Source organism: Osmerus mordax, chromosome 13 (assembly GCF_038355195.1).
Source record: "Osmerus mordax isolate fOsmMor3 chromosome 13, fOsmMor3.pri, whole genome shotgun sequence".
NCBI classification, from domain to species: domain Eukaryota; kingdom Metazoa; phylum Chordata; class Actinopteri; order Osmeriformes; family Osmeridae; genus Osmerus; species Osmerus mordax.
Genome location: NC_090062.1, coordinates 11,037,038 through 11,061,597, shown reverse-complemented (window position 1 = coordinate 11,061,597; position 24,560 = coordinate 11,037,038). Strand labels below are relative to the sequence as shown.

The following is a 24,560-nucleotide window of genomic DNA, read 5'->3' as shown; positions in this document are numbered from 1 at the left end:
TGTGTGTGACTGAGTTGGCTCGGCCTCATGCCTTGATCTTGTTCTGGACCGGCAGGTAGAGCTTGAACTCTGCAGGCAGCTCGTCCTCAGAGTAGAGGCGGTCAGAGAAGTACACTCGCCGAATACGGCAGTTTGCGTGGATCTGAAAAAAAAGAGGACATGATCACACAGGAGACGAGTCCTGCCAGAGTGGAATGACGAGTGGTATGACGAGAGGAATATGTAAATCTGAATGGATGCAATCAGAATCGATGACAGAGATAGTCCATAATACCAGCACATGACATGACTACACTGACTTCCACTACTTTCCCTGGCAGGTCTGGACTGGGACTGAAAAACGGCCCGGGTCTTTGAAACGCAGACCGGCCCACGACCGTGTATTATTATCTATATATATTTTTTGGCATTTTGCCGCGGCTGTTTGACCGGCCGTTAAGGAAATCTCCGACTGTCCCAACGGCCAGTCCGACCCTGTTCCCTGGTATATTTATCTTAGCTGTCTTCTGCGTATGATACAGTGGCTGAGATGGGACCAACCTGGACCCTCAAGGTCTCGATGTAGTTGGTGCCGTAGGCCCTGCGGGTGAAGTCCGACAGGTTGAACTGGATCTGGTTCCAGCCGTCGTCAAGCCTCATGGGCATGGTGCAGATGAAGGGTTTGACCCGGGTCATGCTTTGGTAGTTGCTGGCCCGAAACCGACGCCGCACATTTTTATCATCCAGGACCTAAACACACAGTACATCACCAAAGATCAGCATTGTCTAATTAGATAATAATTTAATTAGGACTTGATCTGTTTTAAACCGACTAACCCTAATACTTAATTGATTTATTGTCACTTTAGCTACACATAGGCTATACATATTACCTGAACTTCGAAAGTGAAGTATTTCTTCAAGTTCTTGATGATCATGACAAGAAAGGGCAGTTTGATGCCAAGGGTTTTCTTTGGATCAGATGGGCAGGTGATGTATGTGGTGCTGTATGGAGAATATGGGAAAAAGAACAGCAGGAACAGAGGTCGGTTATGTTATTCGATTTAACAAGGTAAACTTTGTAGAACTCACCTGACATTAGTTCCCTCAATCTCAAGAACCAAAGACTGAATGTCATTATCTGTAATTCTCTTGATATGGCCATTTCGCACCTGAAACAGACACAGCCAGGTTGGCACATTGACTTGGAGACATAAGTCACTGGAAAAATAACGTTTCTTACCTTTGTATTCCATATCTGCAACGGCTTACTACCAATACTATAGAGAATGGATAGAAATCCACTTTGAAATGTGTTTTTAAACATCGTGGAGTCGAAGTGTTGATCAAAATTGACTTACTGCCAAAACATTCCTATCAACCTTATAACTAAACACAAACAAATAACCTCAAAACGTATAGAAAATACAATTTAAATACGTATTTGGAATATTTGAATAATAATAAAACACGCAAACATCCACATTTCTCGGATAAACTCTTGAGTGCGTCGTTTGCGTGGGATTATGTTGTTTAGGTGCCATGGTAACATGCATCTGACCATAAAGTGTTGGCTCGGGAGGCCGCTAAAGGCCTAATGAAACACAATTTGCCCAAAAGTATGTGGACACCTGATGAACATCCCATTCCAAAACCATGGGAATTAATATGGAGTCTACAACAGCTACCACTCTCATGTCCACACCAAATTCGACAAACCATTTCTGAATCCAACCTCCCTAATGCTCGTGGCTGACTGGATGCAAATCCCCCATCAATGTTCCAATGTCTACTGGAAACCATTTCCACAAGGGGAACCAGTTATAAGAACAAAGGGGGAACCAATTCTCCATATTAATGTCCATGATTTTGGTGTCCATATACTGAGCACTGTCCACGCACTATCCAACATTTAATTTGTACTGAATGTATTAATACATTTTCTATTTATTTAAACTATATCAATGAAAATGAGACAGAATTTTTTTGATCCTTTCGAGGTCCTTTCAATTTTGTGTAGAATTACAAGCATATTGTGTACAGGCTGGCAGCTGAGACTTATTTAAACATACCATTTATGTATTTACATATGGCACACGAATTACAAAGTTTTCAAAGTATTTCCACATTCAACAACAAAGCCTTAAAACTGACCCTTGTATGGCACACTTTTCTGCTGTTATATATGATTTTGTATAATTTAACAGTCACTATTGCCTTTCATAAAAGTGAAAGGTGAGACAGATTTTCAGATAACAGCCATTATTGGGAGAATGGCTTTTGATTCAGCTGCTTTCAACCACTGAAAAAACAAACAAAAAAACATTCACATTTCACCTGTAACAATGACAACATCAAATCAATCAATAGGGCCGGCCGACAAGATGCCTAGAAAGTTATTTTCAGAGTGACACATTTTACACAGCAATATAACTCCTTGAGGCTCACTGCATGCTATGTTAAGATCAATCCAAGCATTGCCTTTTTGGGCCAGTGTGTGTGGGAAACTGGACAGAGAAGTGTTTATCACATTCCTCCCATAGATGTCTGTCTGTGCATGTATGTTTCAGGCTTGTGTAAGTCTGTAGACCTTTTGGAGTACACATTTGTGCTTATTCCTCAGAATATACAAACACACATTTGTATGGTTGTTTGCTTGCATTTCTCTGTGTGGATACTTCTGTGATTGTGTGTGTGTGTGGATCCCAAGGTAGGTGTGTGTGTTCCTCTCAGAAGGTGCTCTGGAGCAGGCAGTGGCAGCCACAGCCTGTGGGGCACTCATCCTGGGAGCGGAACCAGTCCATCATGTGGGTGGTGTGTCCTCCGTGGCCACAGCTCAAGCAGAAGTTGGAGGAGCCGCGGACCGCCACGTGACAGATGGCGCACTGGAAGGTGAATCGCTTACACACCGCACACTGGGTGCCACGGGCCTGGCTACGACAGTGACAACAGTACACACCAAACTCTGAAGGAGGAGGAGGAAGAAGAGGAGGAGGACCAAGGTTGGTATAAAGGAAGCTATCAGCAGGAGGGCATACAGTCTATGTATTTCTAGACATTTTGACTTCTACTTTTGTGATCTGTTGTTGGTGCTTATGGTGCTATTAATGGGTTCCAGGTGGAGTGTGCTGCATGTCTGAGACTAACCAATGCCCTTGTGAGGCTCTGGAGGGCAGGAGGCAAATTTGAGCACATCGGCCCTCTTTTCTTTCAGCCCCCAGCGGTGCAGGATCTCTCCGTAGCACTTCTTAAAGTCATCAAACTGCAAGGTGTTGGCTGGGTCCAGGAGCCTAGCCCCAACGACACCACAGGACAGCAAGAGTAAGTACCAAAGTTTTCAAGTCTATTAACACCCCGTTAGTGTATCCCTTTCATTATTGTCATTATTGCCTTTTATTCATGTCATGCTGTTCCCTCTCTCGCTCGCGCGGATCTGTGTAAACCTGGTTGGCATAGCGATATTCATCAGGTGAGGATTCTCCCCAGGGGGCAGCATGTTCAGAGTCCCGACCTGAGGAAACAAATATGAAGAAAACAGTCTCATCTGTTCTGGCGGTACTGCACTGTTTTGACAGTGGGTACCTATGCAGCATGTGTCTTTTGTTTGTTTACATCGGGTTATCATAACCTATACCTCTATTGCCTGCACACACTCCTACAGAACCTGAAACGTATTAAGTGCCAACTAATTCATAGTCCTGCTAAGCTAGTGTTTACAGATATTGTAAGAGGGTTGTGAGGGCTCTCTTCCTGTCTGAGTTGGGGACTACCCTACCTATGTTCCAGGTGGTGGTGGTTATGGATTCGGAGGTGCTGGAGCATGAGCCGGAGGTCACAGAACTGGACGTGTAGCTGGGCTGATAGGAGAGGGTGGGAGAGAAGGGAGGAAGATAGAAAAGAGAAAACGGTTAACTAGATAATAATTAAAGTGCAAGACACAGAAAAGACAGGGGTGAGTACTCAGCCTTTTAGCTAGCTTCAAAAATGATTCAAACACCAGCCTAAACCCCAATTGACAAACCTTCTCGGCATCATGATGCTTAGCAGGGGACTTACATAACGAGAGTGATGGGGAGGGAACATGGAGGCTCGTGAAGGATGGTGTCCATACAGGGAAAAGTAGTCCTGAGGAACACCCTGGGTTCTGAACACACTGCACAGCATGGCCAAGGTCTGCACATCACTCATCTGGCTGTAGTGGGCCAGACTGGGAAGAAAACAACGCATTATTAAACATAGTAGAAAAAAACATATTTGCAGTGTATGTGGTTTATAACATTGTATACGTACGTATACATATAGTAGACAAAGTTAGCTAGCAAGAAACTGTGATTATAGGAAATGAATGCACAGTTAATTATGAAAATATTTATTTGCATATTTACAGTTTAAATGGTTTGCCATTACATTCATTGGTGTGAAAATATGTTACTATAAAAAAATATGGCATATACTATAGTCTTAGTATTATATTATATATTTTGATCTGCTCATGTTCTCTTCTGCTCTTATTTTCCCCCAGACTTTCGGGACCACTTCATTAAAAGGTTCAAATGAAATGAAATAATAATAACATGACAAGCTATGTTTATATTTAAATACAAAGAAACAGAAAAAGGCCACACTGACATAAGAGGAGGTTTCTCATAATGTAAAGGATATGAGGTTTCAATGACACCATTTATCATGCAATGATGCATAAAGGAATAGCTGGTGTGTCAATCCACTCACAGAGTCTCCAGCAGGTGGCGCCCAAACGGGTGTCTGGCCCAGGGAGTGTCAGCATCGGGGTCCATGTCTGGGCTCAGGTCCAGACTAGTAGCAGCAGATGCCAGAGCCCACACCTAAGGAGTTAAGACATAGGCTTCTATATCACTGGATGAGGACTTGTGGATATCCGGACTGGTGATGGATGACTGGAGGAAGCCTGGGCGTACCTTGGCCACGTCCCTGCGCCCCACTATCAGAGCAGCCGCTGCGTTCTTCTGGCATGTTTCCTGGATGTCATTCACATTCAGACTGGAGGGGAGGGAACCCGTACATTCAGGTCAGTTTCAAACTCCAAAAGGTGTCCATACAATGAGTGATATGTTTACAACACTGAGTTAGGGTTAGACGTTCTAACCAGGTCATGGTCACCTACATGTATGTCTCCCCAAGGATCTTGTGGACGGGCAGCAGACAGGAGATCTCCTGGATGATGATCTTCCCTGCCAGCTTGATGGGCCTGTTGCTGTAGTCTGTTCCCTCTCGCTTGGTCTTGAAACGACGTGACTTCTGTAGGAAAATGAGGGAGGACCATCGAAGGATTTAATACAAACACAAAGAAATGCGTCTAATTCCTGAAATACATACTTGCAAAAGTTGTTGAAACTTCCAAAAATAATCTAAATGAAAAAGAAAGAATTTGTAAATTTCTTGTTAGCAAGGAATCACATGACCTTACCATAACCTTAGGATGTTACAGTGTTAGTGTCACATCAGAAGCGTTAGCCACCATTGGAGGTAGAAAGACAGACAGCAAGAGCAGGAGAGAGGGCAGCAACAATGGTTAATGCTCTAGGGGGTTATCCATGCTTGCTTAAACCACAGAGAGATGGAGAGACATGCTAGGAGCCAAAAGAGAAAATAAGTCAGAAATGATCTGAATATAAAAGCCCAGACGAAGGGAGAGAGAGAGAGAGAGACAAGATGGGGGAGGGAGAGAGGGTGAGCTCAATACCGGACAGTCATGAATGGTCTGCAAAGACCAGCGGCGTGGGCCAGACATTGGGGGCTTCTGATTGATGGAGATTGAGGGGGATCGAGTAGAACACACCAACGAGAGGGAGGAAAGGTGAGCAGGGAGAAGGAGAGGGGGAAGGCCCCTCCCCCATGCCCTCCAAGACACAGGAACAGAGAGAGAGAACAGCTAGTCAGGGGGACAGCCAGTGCATTGGGGTGGGGGGGGCAGGAGCGTATGGTGAACAAAACACTAAACACGACAGAGCTTAAACATCATACCACTGGGCTAGGTCAGCATAGGACATGGGGACTACTGCAACAACGTTCAAAACAAAGCATTAAGGAACATCAACGCAGCTAGGTGCAACGTTTGTGTACATGTGTGTAGGCTTAGGGTTAGCGCCCCGTTGCACAGGTGACCTCACCCGCTCCTTGTAGTAGAAGGAGGAGATGGAGACGGTCTCCTTGTCGGAGCGAGTGGGGCTGCCGCTGTAAAGCCTCAGGGTGCTCTGAGACTCTGTCCTCATCTTCATAGGGGTCAGGATCCCACTGTGGTACGCTGACAGAGCAGAGAGAGACCTGGGAGAAAGCACACACACAGATTAACCCCCCCTATCCTACACACACACACACACACACACACACACGCACACACACACACACACAAACACACCAAAGACTCACGCACATACACTAGTTGTGGGCGTACCTGGGGGTGGGTTCTGTAGGGGGAACAGCACGGTGCATGGTGATGGGTCTGGTGAAGTACATCAGGCAGCCCGTGCCACAGAAGCGTGCCCCCGAGGTGCGGGGGAAGGGGATGTTGGCGTCCTGGTAGGAGCCGTAGGTGTTTGTGACCCGGGGGAACGCTGGCAAGGTTGGGGTCACAGGGTTGGACAGGACGTAGGGGTTGGCGGCTGTGCCATCTTCCTGGGTCTGGATATGGCATCATGGGATACATGAACATGTAAAGATTAACGTTTCTTTTCATTGAAACGAGATACAGAGGTGTGTTTGAGTGAGTGAATGAGTGATGTCACCATGTACGACTCCATGCAGGACACCAGCTGTCTGACACAGGGCTCCAGACAGTTCTGGTTCCTCTTCACCTTCTGTAGCGACGTATCGGTCAGGATCTACACAGAGGAATGCACAACCATGAGTACCACACATACAATCATGTTTGTCTTACTAGTACAAGTGAGGACGACAATTCATTCTCATTCAAAATCACGTTATCCCTAACCCGAACCAAATCCCTTAATGTAATTCTAACCCCCCTAGAAACACAGCTAGAAGTAGTAAGGACCAGGAAAATGTCTTCACTAATTCCTTAGTTTGCTATATTTTGTGGGGACTTCTGATTCTCACAAGAATAGTAAAACCAACACACACAGTACCTTCTGTATTTTGGTTCTCATGGCGGTGGGGATGGAGGTGGGGCTGACAAACTGGAAGGCAGGGGCAGCATTGTTGGGGTACTGGGCTGGAAACTTGACCACCAAACGGACCTGGTGACTACCAAAGTGGGCTGACACAATGCAGCTCCGGTTGACAGCATCCATCTGAACCCAGAGAAGCATTCGGATCAAAACAGAATAGGGCATCTGGAGAGGGTGTCTGTATGCATCTGTGCATGTGTGTGTGTGCGTGAGTCTCTAACCTCAACATTGACGTTCCGGATCTGCAGGTTGACGAGGGAGAACTCCTGCTGCAGGGTCTGGGGTAGACCTGGGGCTTCCTGTCTGCTGGAGCTGAGCCCTGACAGGTCCCCATCCTGGTCTGAACAGCCACACACTCAGTACTGCTGCTTCAGTAGTACTAGGCATGGAACTACTCTTCAAATTCCTATCACTGCTGCTAGTCTGGTAAACATTTGTATTTGTGTACTGTGCAAATTGTGTTGGTACTTTAACCTTGTGCATAGTGATAAATTGCAGTTAAACTACCATTAAAGTCACCGGTGGGAATCTATAAAGAGGCTAGACTTAAAAAAAGTGTGTGTGTTTGTCTTACCCAGCAGGTCGTCGATCGCGAGGCCGGAGCTGGGCTGGGGCTCATGGGGGGACAAGGTTTTCTCAGACTCTGACGTCAGAGACATCCCCTCCATCAACTCATCTACTAAGTCATTAGAACACAGCTGTGGAGGACACACATGGGTCAACTGTACCGTCTCTCTGCCTGACTACATGTTTGTCTGAATCAGTCAATGTAATTATCTGTCTCTCTGTCAGGGGGAACCTAACTTACCTTTTGAAGCTGTGGATCCACACGCCATATCCTAAGTGTCTGGTCTCTGGACCATGTGACCAACTGGTAGTCCTTAGACCCTGGCATATACAGGAGACAGAGAACTAAGGGTTAAAATATTCTTGAACTTACCAAGTTGAAACTGCATGTTAAATCCAGAAACCATAGTTTTCACCTTGATTCACTCTGTCAGTTTATGAGAGGGCAAGTGTTCTTAATGCTGCGTGCACAGTGTAGGAGGGCGACGAGGCAGCAGAACGCTGGATCAGTGACGTCATATTGACAAACAGGGTGTGGACCATTCCGTCTAGTCCCTTACCCTCCTTTTGCGGGCGCCACTGGAACTCCAGCACCACATCGTCGTGTCCTACGAAGGCGTGGACAGGGCTGTTGAGATCCAACGTACTCCAGAGCAGCAGACTGTTCTCCCTCCTCAGCTGGGGAACCATCACCGTCACCAAGCCGTTGGAGAAGGGCTGTGGGGGCGTGAGGGACACACACGTGTACACAGTGACCTAGTGATACTCAGTGCACACTACACTGTGAGAACGGGGGGGGGGGGGGGGGGGGGGGGGATTATAGAGAGGGACACTCACAGTGTATCTAGCCTTCCACACTGGGACCTGGCAGGACAGGATGTTGAGGTACTTCCTTGGTTGTCTGTAGTCCCAGAACTAGAGAGAGAGAAAGAAAGAGGCAAATACATGAAAAATAGGAAGGATGGATGATTATCATGACATTTGGCTGCAGACTGTAGTTTGCAGTGACTTACCCGTACAGAGTTGTCCTGACTGGACGTGGCTAGGATGTACTCGTTTTCAGGATGCCAGTCTAGACCATGGATCTTAGACAAGTGGGCTGCTACATACTCTACTGCTGTGTTGGGTTTCTAAAAAAGAACTCAATTAATTAACCAATCAATTAATCAATCAATCCAAGTATATATTTTCAGTGGAGATGCAGTAAATTTATAAATATGTGACTGCTAAATGTATACACCAAATTATGTAACCATTACATTACAGAATCGAATGTCTAGCAGTTTTTCGTTTTGGAATTTTTCATCTTTCTTCTTTGCATACAAATTTGACTAATGTGAATGTGCTGCTTCATTTTATCCTTTTGATTTCGCATACTAACCCTCTTGTCCCATATCCTGACGTCTCCGTCATGACTGGATGCGAGGATGTGCTGGTTCCGCCTGTTCCATTTGACCTGTGAAGCCCCCGCTAAAGAGGTCAAAAGAGACAGAGTTAAGAATTGGGATGGAGGAGAGGGAGGGAGGAACGAAGGGAGCATGAAACCAAATCCGTAAATGTGGTGAGAAAACTTGTTCTGAAATACTGATATCCTGATGTGATTGCTCACCGACAGCAGAGAGTGCCACTGTAGGTTTCCGTGTGTCTCTGTGAGCAAACACAAAATCACAAATAAAACCGAAAACAGATTTAAAAAAGATGTCCGTTTTATTACCATGCATAACTTCTGTATACCCCTGCAAGAGTTTCTTACCTGGTGTCCCATATATAGATGTAGGTGTCTACTGAGCTGGTGACTAGATACTCTGGCTCAAACCACGACCAGTCTAAGTCACTATAAGAAACAAACACAGCTCGTCTGGCAAGACCAAATGTAATAAACAATCTGAAATTCATTTAAAATGTAAGACACAATTATTATAGTATTTACAACTGGACTCACTGGAGAGTTGTTTATTGTTTTGGATTAATAATATTGCAATGCACATCAGTTCCTTATTGTTTAGTACTTTAGTCACTACATTTAGTCATTTAGCAGACGCTCTTATCCAGAGCGACTTACAGTAAGTACAGGGACATTCTCCCCGAGGCAAGTAGGGTGAATTGCCTTGCCCAAGGACACAACGTCATTTTGCACGGCCAGGAATCAAACCAACAACCTTCTGATTAATAGCCAGACTCCCTAACCACTCAGCCATCTGACCCCTAGAGTACCTGATGACTCGTGTGTGTCCCTGCAAGGATGTGTGGACCTCCCCACTCCCATCACGCCATGTGTACAGATCAACACGCTGGTTACTCTGCAACAAGATTGATTTTCAATTCAACTGTGTGATCTTTAACTGTCAGGGTTAAGGCGCCACCATGTGGCCATCCACAACCATAAATAAAGGTCTGAACGATCGTTAAACAAATTGAGCTTTCTTTTTTTCTGGGGGGGGGGGGGGGGGGGGGGGGGGGTTACTTTTGATACTGGGACTTACAGAAGCAGCAAAAACATGGGATTCTGTCTTGTGAGGATTCCATTGGACAGTGCCAACATCCCACTTGCTCTGGCGTCCAATTTTGCGAGGTGCTTCCGAAGGGGTTTCAAGGTTAACTACGTAAAGGAAGCGCCGTCTGCAACAGAATGTCATTCAGTGGGGATCATTCAAAACAAACAAAATCGTCTGGAAGGACTTGACAAACTCTGTATGAAGAAGGATAATAACTAAACAGTGAACTTTTTTTTACTATTGCACTGTCTTCAGTTCTCTGCTCTGTAAACATTGCTAAATAATGTTTAGCAAACGTCTACAATCAGTCACCGTTTGTGTCCCTATGAGGAATTTCAAACTTGCTCCTAACTATGTAATAAGACTTTTCACTGGGCAGTGAGGCAATGTACCAGAGCTACACACCCTGACAGAACTGCATGACGTCCCAGGCAGTCCACTGACATAGCAGTTGCCTGCAAAATCAAAACAGATCAGCGTTGACAGTTGCACAGCATTAAGAAAGTTCGGGTTTCTCGATAAATATTGTAACTATACGTTCATGTATTTAAAAAGGTAGCATGAAAGGACAACAGACAAGCTTTACCCACGAGAATAACTGTAAAAAATCAGGAAGAGAGTGAATGGAGTTTTGCAAGTTGGTGCAAATGAAAATATATGGGTTGTTGACTTCTGTGCTACACTAATACCGGTACATTAATTTTGTAATGTAAGTGCGGTGTAAACTTAATGGTGTTGGTTCAGCTGAAACACCTCATTTGGAATTGTTGCTGTCAGTGCAGGTAGCTTAATTCACGTAAATGTGCCAAACCAAATGTATCTATGTTCTGAACCGGATAATATTATCGTAGACATGACATTAACATGCTGATGCAACTTATGTGACGATAATAAAACAAAGCTATGTCCAAGACCGTTGGCAAGAGATTGGTTAAACATTTAAGGGTTGCTACTGGATTGCACTTAAGCTATAAGCAACTAATGTTCTCCAATCAACCGCGTTTTCATAGCACTGCAATGCATCATATATTCACTCCAACTCGTTGTCTCCTGCACGACTTTGTCTTATAAGTACCTGTGCATCTCGGAATTCGACCACCACATTCTCACTACTCCAGCGGGCAGCCATCTTGCTCTACAACCAAAACAATAATCAACATTACACGTCACATGTAAAAACGCGAGAGTTACTTCTTCGTATCTGATTGGTTAATTTGCTGATGCGTGGAGTCTGCCATTCAAGATGGCTACTTCCTTGGTTGAGCATGTTGTCGCAGACGCAGGTGCATTTTTGAAGAAAGTATCTCTCCAGGTGAGGATTATTTTACTAAGTGATCTCCAAAGGTTCTCCGCCAAAGAATTCATGCCAAGTTATGTGTGAAGGGGGATAACAGTATAGTGATCCTGTGCTGTTGAGCTGTCTGATAAACCATGTTGGACAGCTAGTTTTTGTAGCTGCGGCCATATATATATATATATATATATATATAAAGGGTCTATATATATCTATGGCTGCGGCACCCAATCTTGATGATCACAGATGAGCATTTTACAAACGTTGCTTGTTTTGTGTTTATAGGAAATTGGAAAGAATATCTACACCCTGAAAGATGTTGTGGATGAAATTCGTGATAAACCCACCCGGAGGAGCCTGTCGTTTCTACCATATCAGTTGAACTTCAAAAACCCTCAACCAGAACACATTCGATTCGGTAATGTTTGCAGTGTCATTGTTTAACATATATTTAAGTGTGAGATTTATCACTTACGGTCTTCCCGTGTTCTCATTTTTAGTCACTGAATTCTCAAAGAAGACCGGAGATTACCCCAGTCTGTCTGCCACCGACATAAAGGTCTTGGCCCTGACATACCAGCTGGAATTGGAAAATGTGGGGTCGGGCCATCTAAAAAAGGAGCCTGATGTCAAGGCACGTTAGCTATGTTCTGTATTTGTTTGTATTTGGAAAGTGGATCGAAGACGATAGATTACACTATCATTTGTTAATCTGTTGGATTTTAGGTTCAATTATGCAGCACAAAGCGGCATCCAGAGGCCCCAGTAAACGTAGCAGGATTCCACTTCCCATCAAAGGTAATGTTATGCTATGATGTAAAAATACTGGATTAGAACATGTATTCTATGTAGCCAATGAACAACCACAAAACACCAATTTAAAAGTAATCTAATGCTAATGTAGTGTATTATAGTGCAGTATTGGCATCACAGCTATTCATTTGGACCCAAACAGAGGCCAGTAGAGGGATTGGAAAGTCACCGACAGACCTCTGTACAGACTTCTCTTTCGTCTGAGGAGTTTAACACTTTCCAGTTCTGGAGGAACCCTCTGCCCTGCATTGAGGCAGAGCTGTTTGAACTTCTGGTGAGTAGGTGTGACGTGGTCTCACTTGTAGGTCAAAATTGACTTCCTGAAATAATTTCATTCATTTCCGTAATTAGTTGATAATGTCTTTGGTCAACCGGCAGCATGTTGAGGACATCTCTGTATCAGATGGAACAGAGGTTGAGAAGGTGCTTGAAGATGGGGGCATTCACAGGGATTCTGCAGAGCATCAAGAGTCAGAAGAACACTCTGTGGACCTGAGTGGTGGTTCAGGAGAGGAGGATGATGAGGAGGAGGAGGAAGAAGAGGAGGAGGAGGATGATGATGGTGGTGATGATGATGGGGGCGGTTGGATCACTCCCAGCAACATAAAACAGGTCCAGATGGAGACTGGCCACTGGACTGCTCCGGCGGATGTTAAAGTGGGATGCCTGACGACAGATTTTGCCATGCAGGTAAATTCTGACTAAAGACTAAGCCACTGCATTGCAGTTCCTTTTGTATACGGCCTATTTTGTTGACTTAAGACTTTTTCTTTCTCTAGAATGTTCTTATTCAAATTGGACTGCATGTCCTCTCAGTTAATGGGATGCTGATTAAGCAAGCAAGAAACTACATCCTGCGATGCCATGCTTGTTTCAAGTGAGTGCAAAAAAAGATTAAAAAATATATAAAACAATTGTTCGACTAGTGAAAGTTAAATTGTCATTTTCATTTCAGGACCACAACAAACATGAACAAGGCTTTCTGTCCCCATTGTGGTAACAAGACGCTAAAGAAGATAGCCGTGACCATCAATGAGGACGGCAGCATGCAGATGCATTTCTCCAAGAACCCCAAAGTGCTAAATCCTAAAGGAATGAAGGTGAGAAAGAGCATCTGCATCGCTGGCAGAAAAAATCCTTGATAAATCTGATCAGGTGGTCTGCGGATCTGCTTTGTTGTCCACTGCATTTAAATAGTATTTTATACAATCTATATATACATGAACCTACTCTGTCCTGCCCCCTGTAGTACACGCTACCCTTGCCAAAGGGAGGCAAACATGCCTGCAACCCCCACCTGGTGGAGGACCAGCGTTTCCCCCAGCAGAGACTGTCCCGCAAGGCCCGCCAGAAGACGGATGTCTTCAACCCTGACTACGTGGCGGGAAGCTCCCCGTTTACCGAGAACGACATCTACAGCCGCTCTGCCAACCTGCACATACGAGACAGCCAGTGTGGAGGGGGTAGGAGGAGGGCCAACCCCAACTCTGTACAGAAGAAGTTTGTCAAGAAGAAGTAATGGGCTCCACTAGCACATATGACACCACAAGCCAATAATCTGTCAATTGACCCTGTGAAATCATGATGCAGTCTAGTCTCTACAATGCAGACTCTAGCAAAGCAAGAATCCAGCAACGGAATAGCTGCAACTGAATATAATACAGACAATGTTAATAACCTGGCTATATTTTTAAGGTTAAATTAATGCCATGCTCTGTTGAAATATTACAGAATAACTTTAATATTTTCAAAATCCAGTTGTGTATGGGCTTGTGCATGTAACCTGCAGTCACATTTTGGCCAAAAATAAATCTAGACAACCTGTTTAACTTTCTGCTCCTTTTGTATGAGACCAAACATAAAATTACATAAGAGGGAAAAGTCACTTTAGACTTGATTTATTGCCTCACCCATCTCAATTTCATGACAAAACCCATCCCACATACATGGAAGAACATACGAAAACGGTAAGATATCTGAAGATTTCAGTTACCTGTTATATATTAGGTTTGGCTAATGCCAAGCCAGTATTTAAGAATGTTGTACTCAACATTACTCCTCAAAGTTCACTGACTCTGAACCTTTGACCTCTGTGTCTGGTTCATTGTGTACAGCATCCATCGCAGGGTCAGAACTCTGGACTGATTCTGGGGGGATGGGACTCTCGGGTATTGGCTTCTCTCTGATTTCGGGGTCTACCATCGGTTCTGGTTTTGGAGGTGGTTCCTCTGCCGGTATCAGGCTGACGCCAGATATGGGTTCTGGATCAGTTGTGGTCAGACTGCCCAGCTCTGTGCTGAGGTCCACTTCTGGAGCAGCTACTTCTCTTTCGGGCAGCACGAACTCCAGAGGTTGCAGAACCATGTGAACATCAATGCAACCAAGACTGTCATACTTGTGTACTTGCGTTGGAGGAACACCTAGACAACAGGATAAAGAGTAATCATGTCAGTTGATAGTGTGTTGCACTTTCTTCTGAAAAGGTTTGGTCAGGTTAGCACAAAAAAAGATTGTACAGTTTCCAATAAAAAAAGTATGAGGGCTGTGATAGCATGGTATACCGAGTACGAGAGCTAGCTGCGAAGGGGGGAAGAGGACTTGGAGACAGCGGTTGAGGAAAGGCACCATGTCCTCTGCGAAGGCACAGCAGAACTGGACAAACAGCTCCTTCTCCCTACTGCTGAAGGCAGACTCCTCAGCCCGGTGGAACACCAGGATGAGCTTGGTCACCTGTTGAAAGGAGGAGAAAGGGATAATACAGTCATGAAATGACAAGAAACAACTAATTTGGCACTACCATGTCAACAGCATTTCACTTGGCTAAATGAACAACATTGCACACCCCAAAACACATATCTAAATGGTAGCAGTCAGGAAAGGTAAAGTACATGTGTAGTAAGGCAACCTCTGAAACAGCAAGAGCGCCATCTATGTCATATCAGCATTCGTAGCACAGCAGCGCACCTTGAAAAGAGCATCCTCCAGATACTTGGTGACCTCTTGGGCTAGACCTATGGGGCAGCACAGACGCAGGTCATTGAAGGCAGTCAGGATGTTGTTGAGGAAACAGGCCAAAGGGGGGAAGTCGAGGAGGGCCATGGGGGGTTGCAGGGTACCAGGCTGGGTACTGGGTGCCACAGGAGGAATGGTGCCACCCAACATGGAGGGCAAAGAGATCAGTGTATACATGTTCATGTCTTCCTGGAACTTGTCACCTGCCTCGTGGATGGCCTTGCGGAATGTATCTGTGGCCACTCGTTGAAACATAGGTGCCAGCTGTCCACGGAAATCTGCCCCAACTCTGCTGAAGGACAAGCCGAAGTACATGCACTGGCCCAGCAGGGAATCAAGCCGACCTCCCACCCCTCGCTGAAGGTCTTTATCCAGGGTCTCCAGGAACTCGGCCACCTTCTGCACAACCCAGCCATGGAAGATAGCGCTCTCGTTCACACCTTGGCCTCCAGGCGGCAGCAGCGGGTCCTCGTCAGAGAAGATAGCACGGTATTGGGTGATAATGTCAAAGAGGTGCACGCGGCAGGCCTCAATGGTCTTGGTGATGTGGAAGTAGGGGTCATCATCAGGGATGGCGGCCAGGATGGAGTTCAGCCAGCTCCCACGAGCCTGGAGGAACTTGACTCGAAGCTCTGCTTCCTTAAAAACGTCCATCCTCCGCAGGTAGCCAATCACCCGCAAGCAGACAGGAAGTTGGGAGTTGCTGCGTAGCTGCTGCAACAGCTGGTTCAGCATGAGTTGAGCTGACTGACGCACTTCATGGACAATTCCCTGACCGTAAAAAAAGATCATAAAATTAGTGCAAATAAGAAAAGGTGTTGACTAATGAGACACGTTAGTACTATCGTTTGACAGATAATACTATGACTGTGCCTTCAGATATCTAAACCTATTCCAAATATATAGCTGCCTCTTGTCTGCTATGCGACAAAGTATCAAAGAGCATTCCTTACTTGAATGACAGGCAGGGACGAGTGCTTCTTCTCCAATCGTTTTACGTAAGCTGCCAGTTCCAGAGCCTCCTCATAGTAGCCGTTGCGTACGCAGGTGTCCATGAGCTGGGGAATCTCTAGAATTTCCAGGATCTCGGTGTGACGATTCAATGTGAGGCTGTTCATTCGCCGACTGACTCCGATCTCCTCTGCCTCCTTTATGAAACCCCTGAAGGTAGGTCAATATTCAAACTTTAATTATGACATGTTTGTAACGAAGGCACTAGTAAATGTTACATTAGCAACCATTAGAGTGCGCACATTGATTTGACACTAACCTGCATTTTTCACCAAAGCTGGGCAACTTGTCAAGGAGTTTAGAAACGCTGCTCTCCACACGACCAAAGTCCTTGTAAATCTCTTCCGTGCAGTCAGCTGTTCGAATGAATGTCTTGTAGTTCGAGAAGGCAAGCTCGCGGGTTTGCTGCAATATCTGAGCTCTCTCCTCTGCTAATCTCTCCGGCTCCCGGTTTAATTTCTCTACACCGTAAGAACTGAGCTCAGACAAGTACGCTGCGAAATCCGGATTGTCCCTCCAGTTATCAGGGAAGCTGTCTTTGAATATTGAAGCTAGAATACTCTCATCTTCCACGTCAACAGCTGCCATGTTTGTAATCTGTCACTTCAACCCTGCAACGGATTTCCCGCGCAGCAATTTAGTACAAACCTTTAAAAATTACTTTTGTAACCACAATCGAAACGTGGAAAAGTCGATGTAAACATAATTTATTTGTAGACTGTAGGAAACTGGCGTATAAACTGCCGGAACTGCAGTCGCGTTATGATGACGTCACTAATGTTTGTGCAGTTAAAGAGGCGTCAACTTCACAGACGGACTGATGCAAACATGTCTGCGCCAGTTCAAGGCACGGTTCTTTGAAGACGTATTTGATCTTAAACCGTTTTTTGTATACGGCATGCAGCAGTACGTATTTGAAAGCAGCTGCTGTACATACGAGGAAAAAGTAAAAGTGTACAATTCGGTACGCATCATTGGCCAAAGAGAGCTCTCAATACTATTTCCGGGTTTGCGAGTTTTTATTCCTTCAGAATAAAGCATAGTCTGTGAAGTGACATACGCGTGAATTCGCTGGTGTTAGCTCTAAAAACTAAAAAGTATGGTTATCTGATTATGGTTTGTGAAACGCAACATAAACAAAATAAACGAAATGCACATGACCACCAAAACTGAACTACCAATACACATGTTGTTTTGTAATGTATGAACCTTTGAAGTACAATAGACTGGCATTGCTGCACTGCTGTAACAGTGGAATTGAAGTGTACTACTGGTATAAACCTTGTTAACGCTCAACTAATAAAAATAGATTTAGCCTCGACATTTATTTTGAAATTTGGTTCTGAAATCAACCGGAAAGAAGATTCCATAACCAAGCTGGTTCACCTCTTACACGTGGTTGCGTTGCTTTCCGAAGACTACATTTGAGTTACGAATTAGTCAAAATGAGGCCATTAACAGATGAAGAAACAAAGACTATGTTTGAAAAGCTCTCAAAATAGTGAGTAATATGTCAACGTTAAATGCATTGAACTTGTTAGCTACAGTCTAATGGAATAACGTAATTTATGTCTGCCATTAATGAGAAATGCGTTACCCCCCTATGCTCAGCTACACATACAATGAATGTATTAAACTTACTTAGGTAGCTTCAAAGTGGTTCATTATCTTTGTTGGTACCATGTGTGATTTCCTTCTATTCCTAGCATTGGTGAAAACATCAAACTCTTAGTTGATAGACCCGATGGATCATATTGCTTCAGGCTTCACAATGATCGTGTGTACTACTTAAGGTAAACTAACATTAACCAAATGCGTTTTTTTTTTTCAATTTAAAGAACAGCTTAGCGGACTAGTTTTATGACCGTGTTGGCAAACGTAGTTTAATGTATGCGTGTCTACTCAATAGTGAAAAACTTCTGAAGTTGGCCACCAACATCGCCCGTGAAAAGTTGGTATCCGTGGGTACATGCTTCGGGAAGTTCACCAAGACCGGGAAGTTCCGTCTGCACATCACTGCTCTCGATTTCCTGGCCCCCTATGCAAAGGTATGCAAAAGCCATAAGCACCTTTATTTTTGCCTTTACAACACACCTTTCACCCATACACCAACACAGCTTGTGGTAAACTACATTCTGAATTAACCCTGTCCATGCGTGCAGTTCAAAGTGTGGGTTAAGCCTGGAGCAGAGCAGTCCTACCTTTACGGGAACCATGTGTTGAAGTCTGGCCTGGGGAGAATAACTGAGAATACAGCACAGTACCAGGGAGTGGTGGTCTACTCCATGTCAGATGTACCACTGGTGAGTCTTGATTTGTTATCAGTACCTAACTAAACTGTCAGTTTATTGGTCAGTCTGTAACTGGATTTACAGCTTTAATGAAGCTTGATTGATACAGCACTACGCATGTATCAATTTCTGATCAGAAAAACTTTGAAGGTGGAAGTCTCATCGATATTTACCCACATTAAGTTTAAAAACGTGTCTACTGCCAGTAATTTTTTTTTTTTGTCTTTGTCAGGGTTTTGGAGTGGCTGCTAAGACCACTCAGGAGTGCAGGAAAGTGGACCCCATGTCCATTGTGGTCTTTCACCAGACAGATGTGGGAGAGTTCATCAGGAATGAGGACACGCTAACATAGTGGATCTTAACATCACTAATTGGACTGTCAATCACCATTATAAAATGCTGTTGGAGAGGGTGCTGTCCTTCCACCTTGGGCCAATTAATGTTGGAGAGCTACCAGAGTACAGCTACTGTCTTCAAATCCCACTCGGAATGTAAACTGAATATTGTGTGTAGTAATTGAGCAAATACTTACCAATTAGTTTGTTTGTAAATCGATATATTAATCCTGTCTAATGTTATTGTTCATGTGATATGGACCTAATAGTTTGAAATACAAAATCTGTCTAGTTGTCAATATAACTTGGATTGTATGACTAAGTTTTTATAAATATTGACTGTTTGAGCAACTTGTAAAATAACCCAAATCAAACACAGTGCTGTTATTATTTGAGTCCATTTGTGTGGAATATTCTGACTTGACTACTTGTTTATTGTCAGACAACTGTGCCACTCTGGTGAAGGAAAACTCAGCTTAATTGCTTTCAGTTGCAAACAATAGAACTTAATGTTTGTTCTTAGACATTTAAGTAAATACCGATATGTAAGGAAACATTTCTAACTTCATTTGCATCTATTTCAAAAATATTATTTTATCAAATATAAATGCTTCCTTCATCCATATGTATGTACATTCCATTTATTTAACAAAACTAGTCTAATAATACCTGTACATACATCAGATAAAAATGTAATAATTGAACGTTCATTACAGATTTCAAACTATTTATATGCCAAACATAACTATACATTTCAAAAGATCACTTTTTTCTTCCAAGATCTGATTATTCTGTCAGCCTCAGGGTTTCCCATCAGGACCATCTTAACTGACATGAGTTTTCTTGTATTTCAAACTTCTCCTTTCACGCTAATTTTAATTTCTTCATTGTCCTCCACCTGTCCTTGATGTTGACGGCAGTTCGATCGCCGAACGGATAAGACGTCTTGATTTTTTCCCAGTGGCCTTCGCCATAGCGGGCCACTCCTTTCCGTACCCACTCAGTCTCCTCAGTGGTCCACATCTGCAACAGGGAAAACTTGACTCAACCAGACAATATTTAAAGTATGAGTTTGTAAAAATTGTAATAATTGTCAGTAATTGAAAGCAATAACAGTTAAACATTAGAGGGTGTGCTAAATTAGGCTTGGGGCCAAACACAATGCAAAAAGGTGGCTTACCCTCCTCTTGCCTCCTGAACTTCTCGAAGAGGAGCTGTCGCCTGACCCTTAACAGAAAACACTGATGTAACATTCTTCAAAGACTATGTAACTTACTGTCCTTAAATCACTAACAAATACACAAACACAGACAGCTACAGAGATAAAATGTGTGTATATTTGAAATACCGTCTTTGAGAGGCGTGTTAAAGAGCGAGTCTTCTTCACTCCACGTAGTCTTGATTCCCTTTGCATGATTTAACAACTTTTTCCTTCAAAAGAGAAGAAAGCATTAAACGTTGGCACAACTACTCGATCCCTAGACATACCCACATTTAACACTGTATAGCCATTACAAGGTGAAGGACTTAATCACAGCAGAATGTTACACCCAGCAGAGAAATCGGGGTCAAATGACTACACAGTGAATTTAGTTCCTAAACCTGGAATGGTCATGTCTTGTTTTGATGTTCTTTTTTAGTAACCTCTCATCAAAACATCCAAGCATTACCAACACTATCAAAACGTAATACTGTTTTAGAGCGTGTCCCCAAAAAATGCCCCCTTTCAAATCAAACTTTTAAGTTGTTAAAAAGTTAACAAACCACTTAAGGGGGGGGTCACCCTTTTGAGGGGTGCGATTCTTCTGGGGGGTGGAGCTTTTATGGGCTTGTCTTTTGGGAGATCCATCTGATGAGTCATCCAGAGCACACACGTCCACATCACTTTCAGTTGAAATCCTGCATGAGACAAGCACGGATCCCTTTGTACAGCTTGCGCAAAACACTGTCTGAATGACACATCCAACACGTAAACAAGGGAACAAATGTTCAGTTACTAAGGGCAATACCTATATACACGCTTTCTACTTACTCATCAACCTCGCTAGAGGCTGGTCGCTTGCGGTGCTTCCGGGTGGGTGTTTTGCAGGTGGGCTGAGAAGACAGGGGGTCCTCCAGACTTCTGGATGGTCCAGCCAGCTCCTCAAGCTCAACTACAGGAGGTTCCTGCTCAGAGGCCACTGGTTCCTGCTCAGAGGCCACTGGTTCCTGCTCAGAGGCCACTGGTTCCTGCTCAGAGGCCACTGGTTCCTGCTCAGAGGCCATTGGTTCCTGCTGGGACATCTGGCTGTCTGGCTCCATCACCAGCCTGGCCATGGTGTGCAGCTTACTGCGTTTCTGCAAGGTTCTAGCAACCTTCTCCTCCACAGGGACCTCCTGCACTGTGGGGACAACCTCCACCAGGGGGACCTCCTGCACCGTAGGGACAACCTCCACCAGGGGTTCCTCCTGCACCATGGGAACAACCTCCACCAGGGGTTCCTCCTGCACCATGGGAACAACCTCCACCAGGGGTTCCTCCTGCACCATGGGAACAACCTCCACCAGGGAGTCTTCCTGCACCATGGGGGCAATCTCCACCTCTGTTGCTGGGTACTCGTTGGCTTGGAAAGCCTCCATTCTGCTGCCTGAGTCTCTTTGGGAAGGATCGTCCTGCTCTGGCTCCGCATCCGAGCCCTCTAAGGGGCTGGGGGAAAGGCACAGGAAGAGGGGGCCTGATTCTTGTTTTTTCTCCTTCTGCACCTCATTCTCCAGCTGTGCAAATGACTTTTCCTCTCCAAGCTCCTTGGCCAGAGCTGTGTACGCATCCAGGAGCTGGGTGCGCTTCAGCTGAAGAGCAGGAGGGCCACTGACAGAAATAGGGAGAGACATATAGGAAGGGACAGGGGATGAGGAATGGGGAGAGACATATAGGAAGGGACAGGGGATGAGGAATGGGGAGAGACATATAGGAAGGGACAGGGGATGAGGAATGGGGAGAGACAGGCCAAGTTATGGCCCATAAATAAAACTGTTGCCCAAGGGAATTTGACAATGTGAAATATTTTGATTCAATGGCATGATGTGTCTATGATTCTACCTGGTGTCAGGCTTGTCTGCCGGGGGCTGTGGCAGATCCACACTTGCAACTTGCTCTGTTGTGTTCTTTCTCTGCTCTGCAGCCTTTCTTCCCTCGATGAGCTGTTTTGCAACCTGTAACTCATAGAAGTCATACTGGTTTATTGGCAAAACGATAAGGGACTATATGTTTTTGGAGACACTGGTTACACAAATAATGGGACAACGGTGTTTTGATACACTGCTGTAGTGTTATTCTAGGGCTCAAGATTTCCTACCCTGGACAGGAAGGGAACACTTTCAGAGAACAGGCTCTCACAGAACTGCACCATCTCTTCCCTGAACTGCTGGTATGTAACCTGCTCAAGCACGACATGCTTGTTCATCTTCTTGTTGATCAGTCCCATGAAAATAGCTTTCTGCAAAAACAAATGTGGGTATGTTATTTGCACATGGCTGATTTCTACATGCTATTTAAAGGCCTTGTTCACATCTGGCATGAACATGCATCTTGGGTGATCCGACCACAAGTGTACAGCTCTAACTACAGGTGTGAATGGACTCAAAACGCATTGAGGTCCAATTGCTCACGCCAAATTTGGAGGTGGTCTGGGGGGGCATATAATCACATTCTTTTAGCAGTGTTTGTAAATGTGTCCTGGGCCAGACTTTCTCAATCCTGGTCCTCGGGACGCATTTTTTTTAGATGTTTCTCTCTTCCTTCCAACCCACCGTAATTTAATAAATGGGTAATTTCTAAGATTGATAACAATCCATTCATTTGAACTACGTGTGTTGGAAGAGGGAAACGTTTCAAACATGCAGGACAGGAGGTCGCGAGAACCAGGATTGAGAAAGGCTGTCCGGGCCACACTGAAGGACTGCCTACTGAACGGATGTCTGATACTTGCATTTATCTTGTCACCTAAGATGCGTGTTAATGCCAGGTGTTAACAGAGATTGGGTCTTGGCTTTCTGAGTGAGCTTACCTTTCCCACCATGCCTTTGGGGAAGTATCTTGTTAAGGCTTCCTTTGCTTTGTCATACTGCTTGTTCTTGATACAGAGTATTATAAGCTGTATGGCAAAACAAAAACACAGTCAATATGTGTTATGTTCCAGACATGTAATCCTTCAAAGATTTACCTGGTGGCAAAGATTTAATTTAGATTTTAATAACACAATTCCAAACCTGGAAATTTGTTACAAAAACTGTGGGGGTTGGCCACAGTGTTTTTGGTAAACCCCACTCAGTTTCTCGGTCATTATTGTCTGTAGGTCTGTGTGGGTCTGAACACAGTGGAAAACTCACCATCTCCCGTATTGACTTGTGCACTTTCTCCAAATCTTGCTGACAAATATTTAAATCCTCACTGATGTTGTTCAATATAAGGATGGCTGATTCCAGTGGTGTAGCAGGCTCAGACTCAAAGCAACAGTCTGTGTGGGTGTGAGGACAAGACAAGAGTGGTAAACAGCGGACCCTTCCATTTACTGTATTTGTATAATAACACATTTGATAAATAGATCCGGTTCCATAACATACATTTAGCGTCTTAGTTATTATTACTCGATGACAACAACGCTGTATCCCATGACTGCTATACTACACTGTCTTCACAATCCATGCACTGACATTAACGTTAGTTCTGCATACCCAGTCTTTCACCGTCATTAATCCGGGAGAGAAACTGCATTATTTGTATCTTCCTAGGCATGACATCGGTAGATTCAAGCGGACGAACCAACAGATCTGGAAAAGATAGAAAAATACATTTGGATAGGCACTAAGGAAGTTAGCGAGCTCAAGAATAATGTACTCTGTAATAGAATAATTTAGATGTAAGCAAGTGAACGGATAGCAAATTGGGTATTGCTGGCGTCAAAGGAATAGGAAAACTTGCCACCACTTGCTAGCCCCATTTCTTGTTGTAACGTTACTCACTTTGAAGTATGTCCCTGATTTCACAGAAATCTCTATAGTTTCCATTTCTAAACGCACAAAGCGCCACTGATGTATAATAATCCACAATCCAGCGATTGATTACACTTTCAACGATCATATTTCCGCCACTGTTTGTCACATCTCCTTCCATGTTTTCGTTTGCCGCCATATTTACTAATACAGTGTGACGCGGTGAAACACTGCTGAACAATATCTATCGCTGATATATAAGTTATATTGAGCGCGGGATCCCAATGGGGGTTTACACCAGTCCACATGCCTTATTCCTTAGCTCTTCATCACTTACGTCATGACGCCCGAAAGCTAGAGAAAGGCGGTGAAGTGGAAATACGAGCCAGACGCGCCATCTACCGTTGGTTGGTTATTATTTTATTCATCCTTAGTTTTGGGGGGATTCTAAGTTCTCTAGGTCCTACGCTAGGACACAATATTACACAAAACAAAAGCGTAATGCCATTGCCAGCAGTGGCAAGGTCGTCATTTGCAGCAACACAGCTAAAAAGCCTTAGTCTGGTCTGCATTGGTTAACGGTTCTTAAAACAGCAACTTTACACCAAATTAGATTCTCCCACAAC

The 24,560-nt window shown here is 44.3% G+C and overlaps 6 protein-coding genes across 12 annotated transcripts; 2 read left to right on the top strand and 4 right to left on the bottom strand.

The window, feature by feature from the left end:
- Positions 1-1,306, bottom strand: LOC136955637 (cilia- and flagella-associated protein 20-like). The gene is made up of 5 exons (XM_067249374.1): positions 1,223-1,306; positions 1,072-1,151; positions 873-984; positions 541-729; positions 1-142 (listed from the first exon to the last, which is right to left on the bottom strand). Exons 1-5 carry the CDS (start codon positions 1,304-1,306, stop codon positions 26-28), a joined length of 582 nt encoding a protein of 193 aa, XP_067105475.1. The 3' UTR covers positions 1-25.
- Positions 1,307-1,964: 658 nt separating this feature from the next.
- On the bottom strand, positions 1,965-11,336 carry wdr59 (WD repeat domain 59). Of its 3 annotated transcripts, XM_067248736.1 has the most exons (26): positions 11,283-11,336; positions 10,613-10,662; positions 10,196-10,331; positions 9,927-10,012; positions 9,466-9,546; positions 9,322-9,359; positions 9,094-9,182; positions 8,726-8,842; positions 8,550-8,627; positions 8,273-8,429; positions 7,954-8,033; positions 7,720-7,843; positions 7,367-7,485; positions 7,104-7,268; positions 6,744-6,839; positions 6,413-6,639; positions 6,129-6,282; positions 5,702-5,758; positions 5,123-5,256; positions 4,917-4,998; positions 4,711-4,823; positions 4,036-4,186; positions 3,755-3,836; positions 3,370-3,490; positions 3,127-3,269; positions 1,965-2,944 (listed from the first exon to the last, which is right to left on the bottom strand). In XM_067248736.1, exons 1-26 carry the CDS (start codon positions 11,334-11,336, stop codon positions 2,709-2,711), a joined length of 2,970 nt encoding a protein of 989 aa, XP_067104837.1. In that variant the 3' UTR covers positions 1,965-2,708. The 3 variants fall into 3 exon arrangements, with proteins under 3 accessions (XP_067104837.1, XP_067104835.1, XP_067104836.1); XM_067248734.1 differs by lacking the exon at positions 5,702-5,758; XM_067248735.1 differs by lacking the exons at positions 1,965-2,944; positions 3,127-3,269; positions 3,370-3,490; ... (1 more) ...; positions 4,036-4,186; positions 5,702-5,758 and having other exon boundaries at positions 4,749-4,846.
- A 113-nt stretch (positions 11,337-11,449) lies between these two features.
- Positions 11,450-14,143, top strand: nob1 (NIN1 (RPN12) binding protein 1 homolog). Of its 2 annotated transcripts, none has more exons than XM_067249199.1 (9): positions 11,450-11,519; positions 11,787-11,919; positions 12,002-12,135; positions 12,228-12,299; positions 12,457-12,588; positions 12,693-13,004; positions 13,094-13,191; positions 13,270-13,414; positions 13,564-14,143. In XM_067249199.1, the coding sequence occupies exons 1-9, from the start codon at positions 11,451-11,453 to the stop codon at positions 13,831-13,833; spliced, it is 1,365 nt and encodes a 454-aa protein (XP_067105300.1). In that variant the 5' UTR covers position 11,450; the 3' UTR covers positions 13,834-14,143. The 2 variants fall into 2 exon arrangements, with proteins under 2 accessions (XP_067105300.1, XP_067105299.1); XM_067249198.1 differs by having other exon boundaries at positions 11,451-11,519; positions 12,666-13,004.
- A 40-nt stretch (positions 14,144-14,183) lies between these two features.
- On the bottom strand, positions 14,184-17,075 carry cog8 (component of oligomeric golgi complex 8). Its single transcript, XM_067249197.1, has 5 exons — positions 16,597-17,075; positions 16,280-16,487; positions 15,279-16,097; positions 14,876-15,044; positions 14,184-14,734 (listed from the first exon to the last, which is right to left on the bottom strand). Exons 1-5 carry the CDS (start codon positions 16,923-16,925, stop codon positions 14,367-14,369), a joined length of 1,893 nt encoding a protein of 630 aa, XP_067105298.1. The 5' UTR covers positions 16,926-17,075; the 3' UTR covers positions 14,184-14,366.
- Positions 17,076-17,699: 624 nt separating this feature from the next.
- nip7 (NIP7 nucleolar pre-rRNA processing protein) lies at positions 17,700-19,337 on the top strand. The gene is made up of 5 exons (XM_067249507.1): positions 17,700-17,838; positions 18,044-18,130; positions 18,247-18,385; positions 18,500-18,640; positions 18,861-19,337. The coding sequence occupies exons 1-5, from the start codon at positions 17,783-17,785 to the stop codon at positions 18,978-18,980; spliced, it is 543 nt and encodes a 180-aa protein (XP_067105608.1). The 5' UTR covers positions 17,700-17,782; the 3' UTR covers positions 18,981-19,337.
- A 10-nt stretch (positions 19,338-19,347) lies between these two features.
- terfa (telomeric repeat binding factor a) lies at positions 19,348-24,133 on the bottom strand. 4 transcript variants are annotated; one of them, XM_067249504.1, is made up of 12 exons: positions 23,965-24,106; positions 23,677-23,772; positions 23,332-23,459; positions 23,010-23,096; positions 22,299-22,439; positions 22,043-22,155; positions 21,430-21,811; positions 20,996-21,357; positions 20,728-20,862; positions 20,312-20,394; positions 20,144-20,190; positions 19,348-19,986 (listed from the first exon to the last, which is right to left on the bottom strand). In XM_067249504.1, exons 1-12 carry the CDS (start codon positions 24,080-24,082, stop codon positions 19,828-19,830), a joined length of 1,851 nt encoding a protein of 616 aa, XP_067105605.1. In that variant the 5' UTR covers positions 24,083-24,106; the 3' UTR covers positions 19,348-19,827. The 4 variants fall into 4 exon arrangements, with proteins under 4 accessions (XP_067105605.1, XP_067105606.1, XP_067105604.1 ...); XM_067249505.1 differs by having other exon boundaries at positions 20,996-21,429; positions 21,502-21,811; XM_067249503.1 differs by having other exon boundaries at positions 20,996-21,811; positions 23,965-24,133.
- Positions 24,134-24,560: the final 427 nt, after the last annotated feature.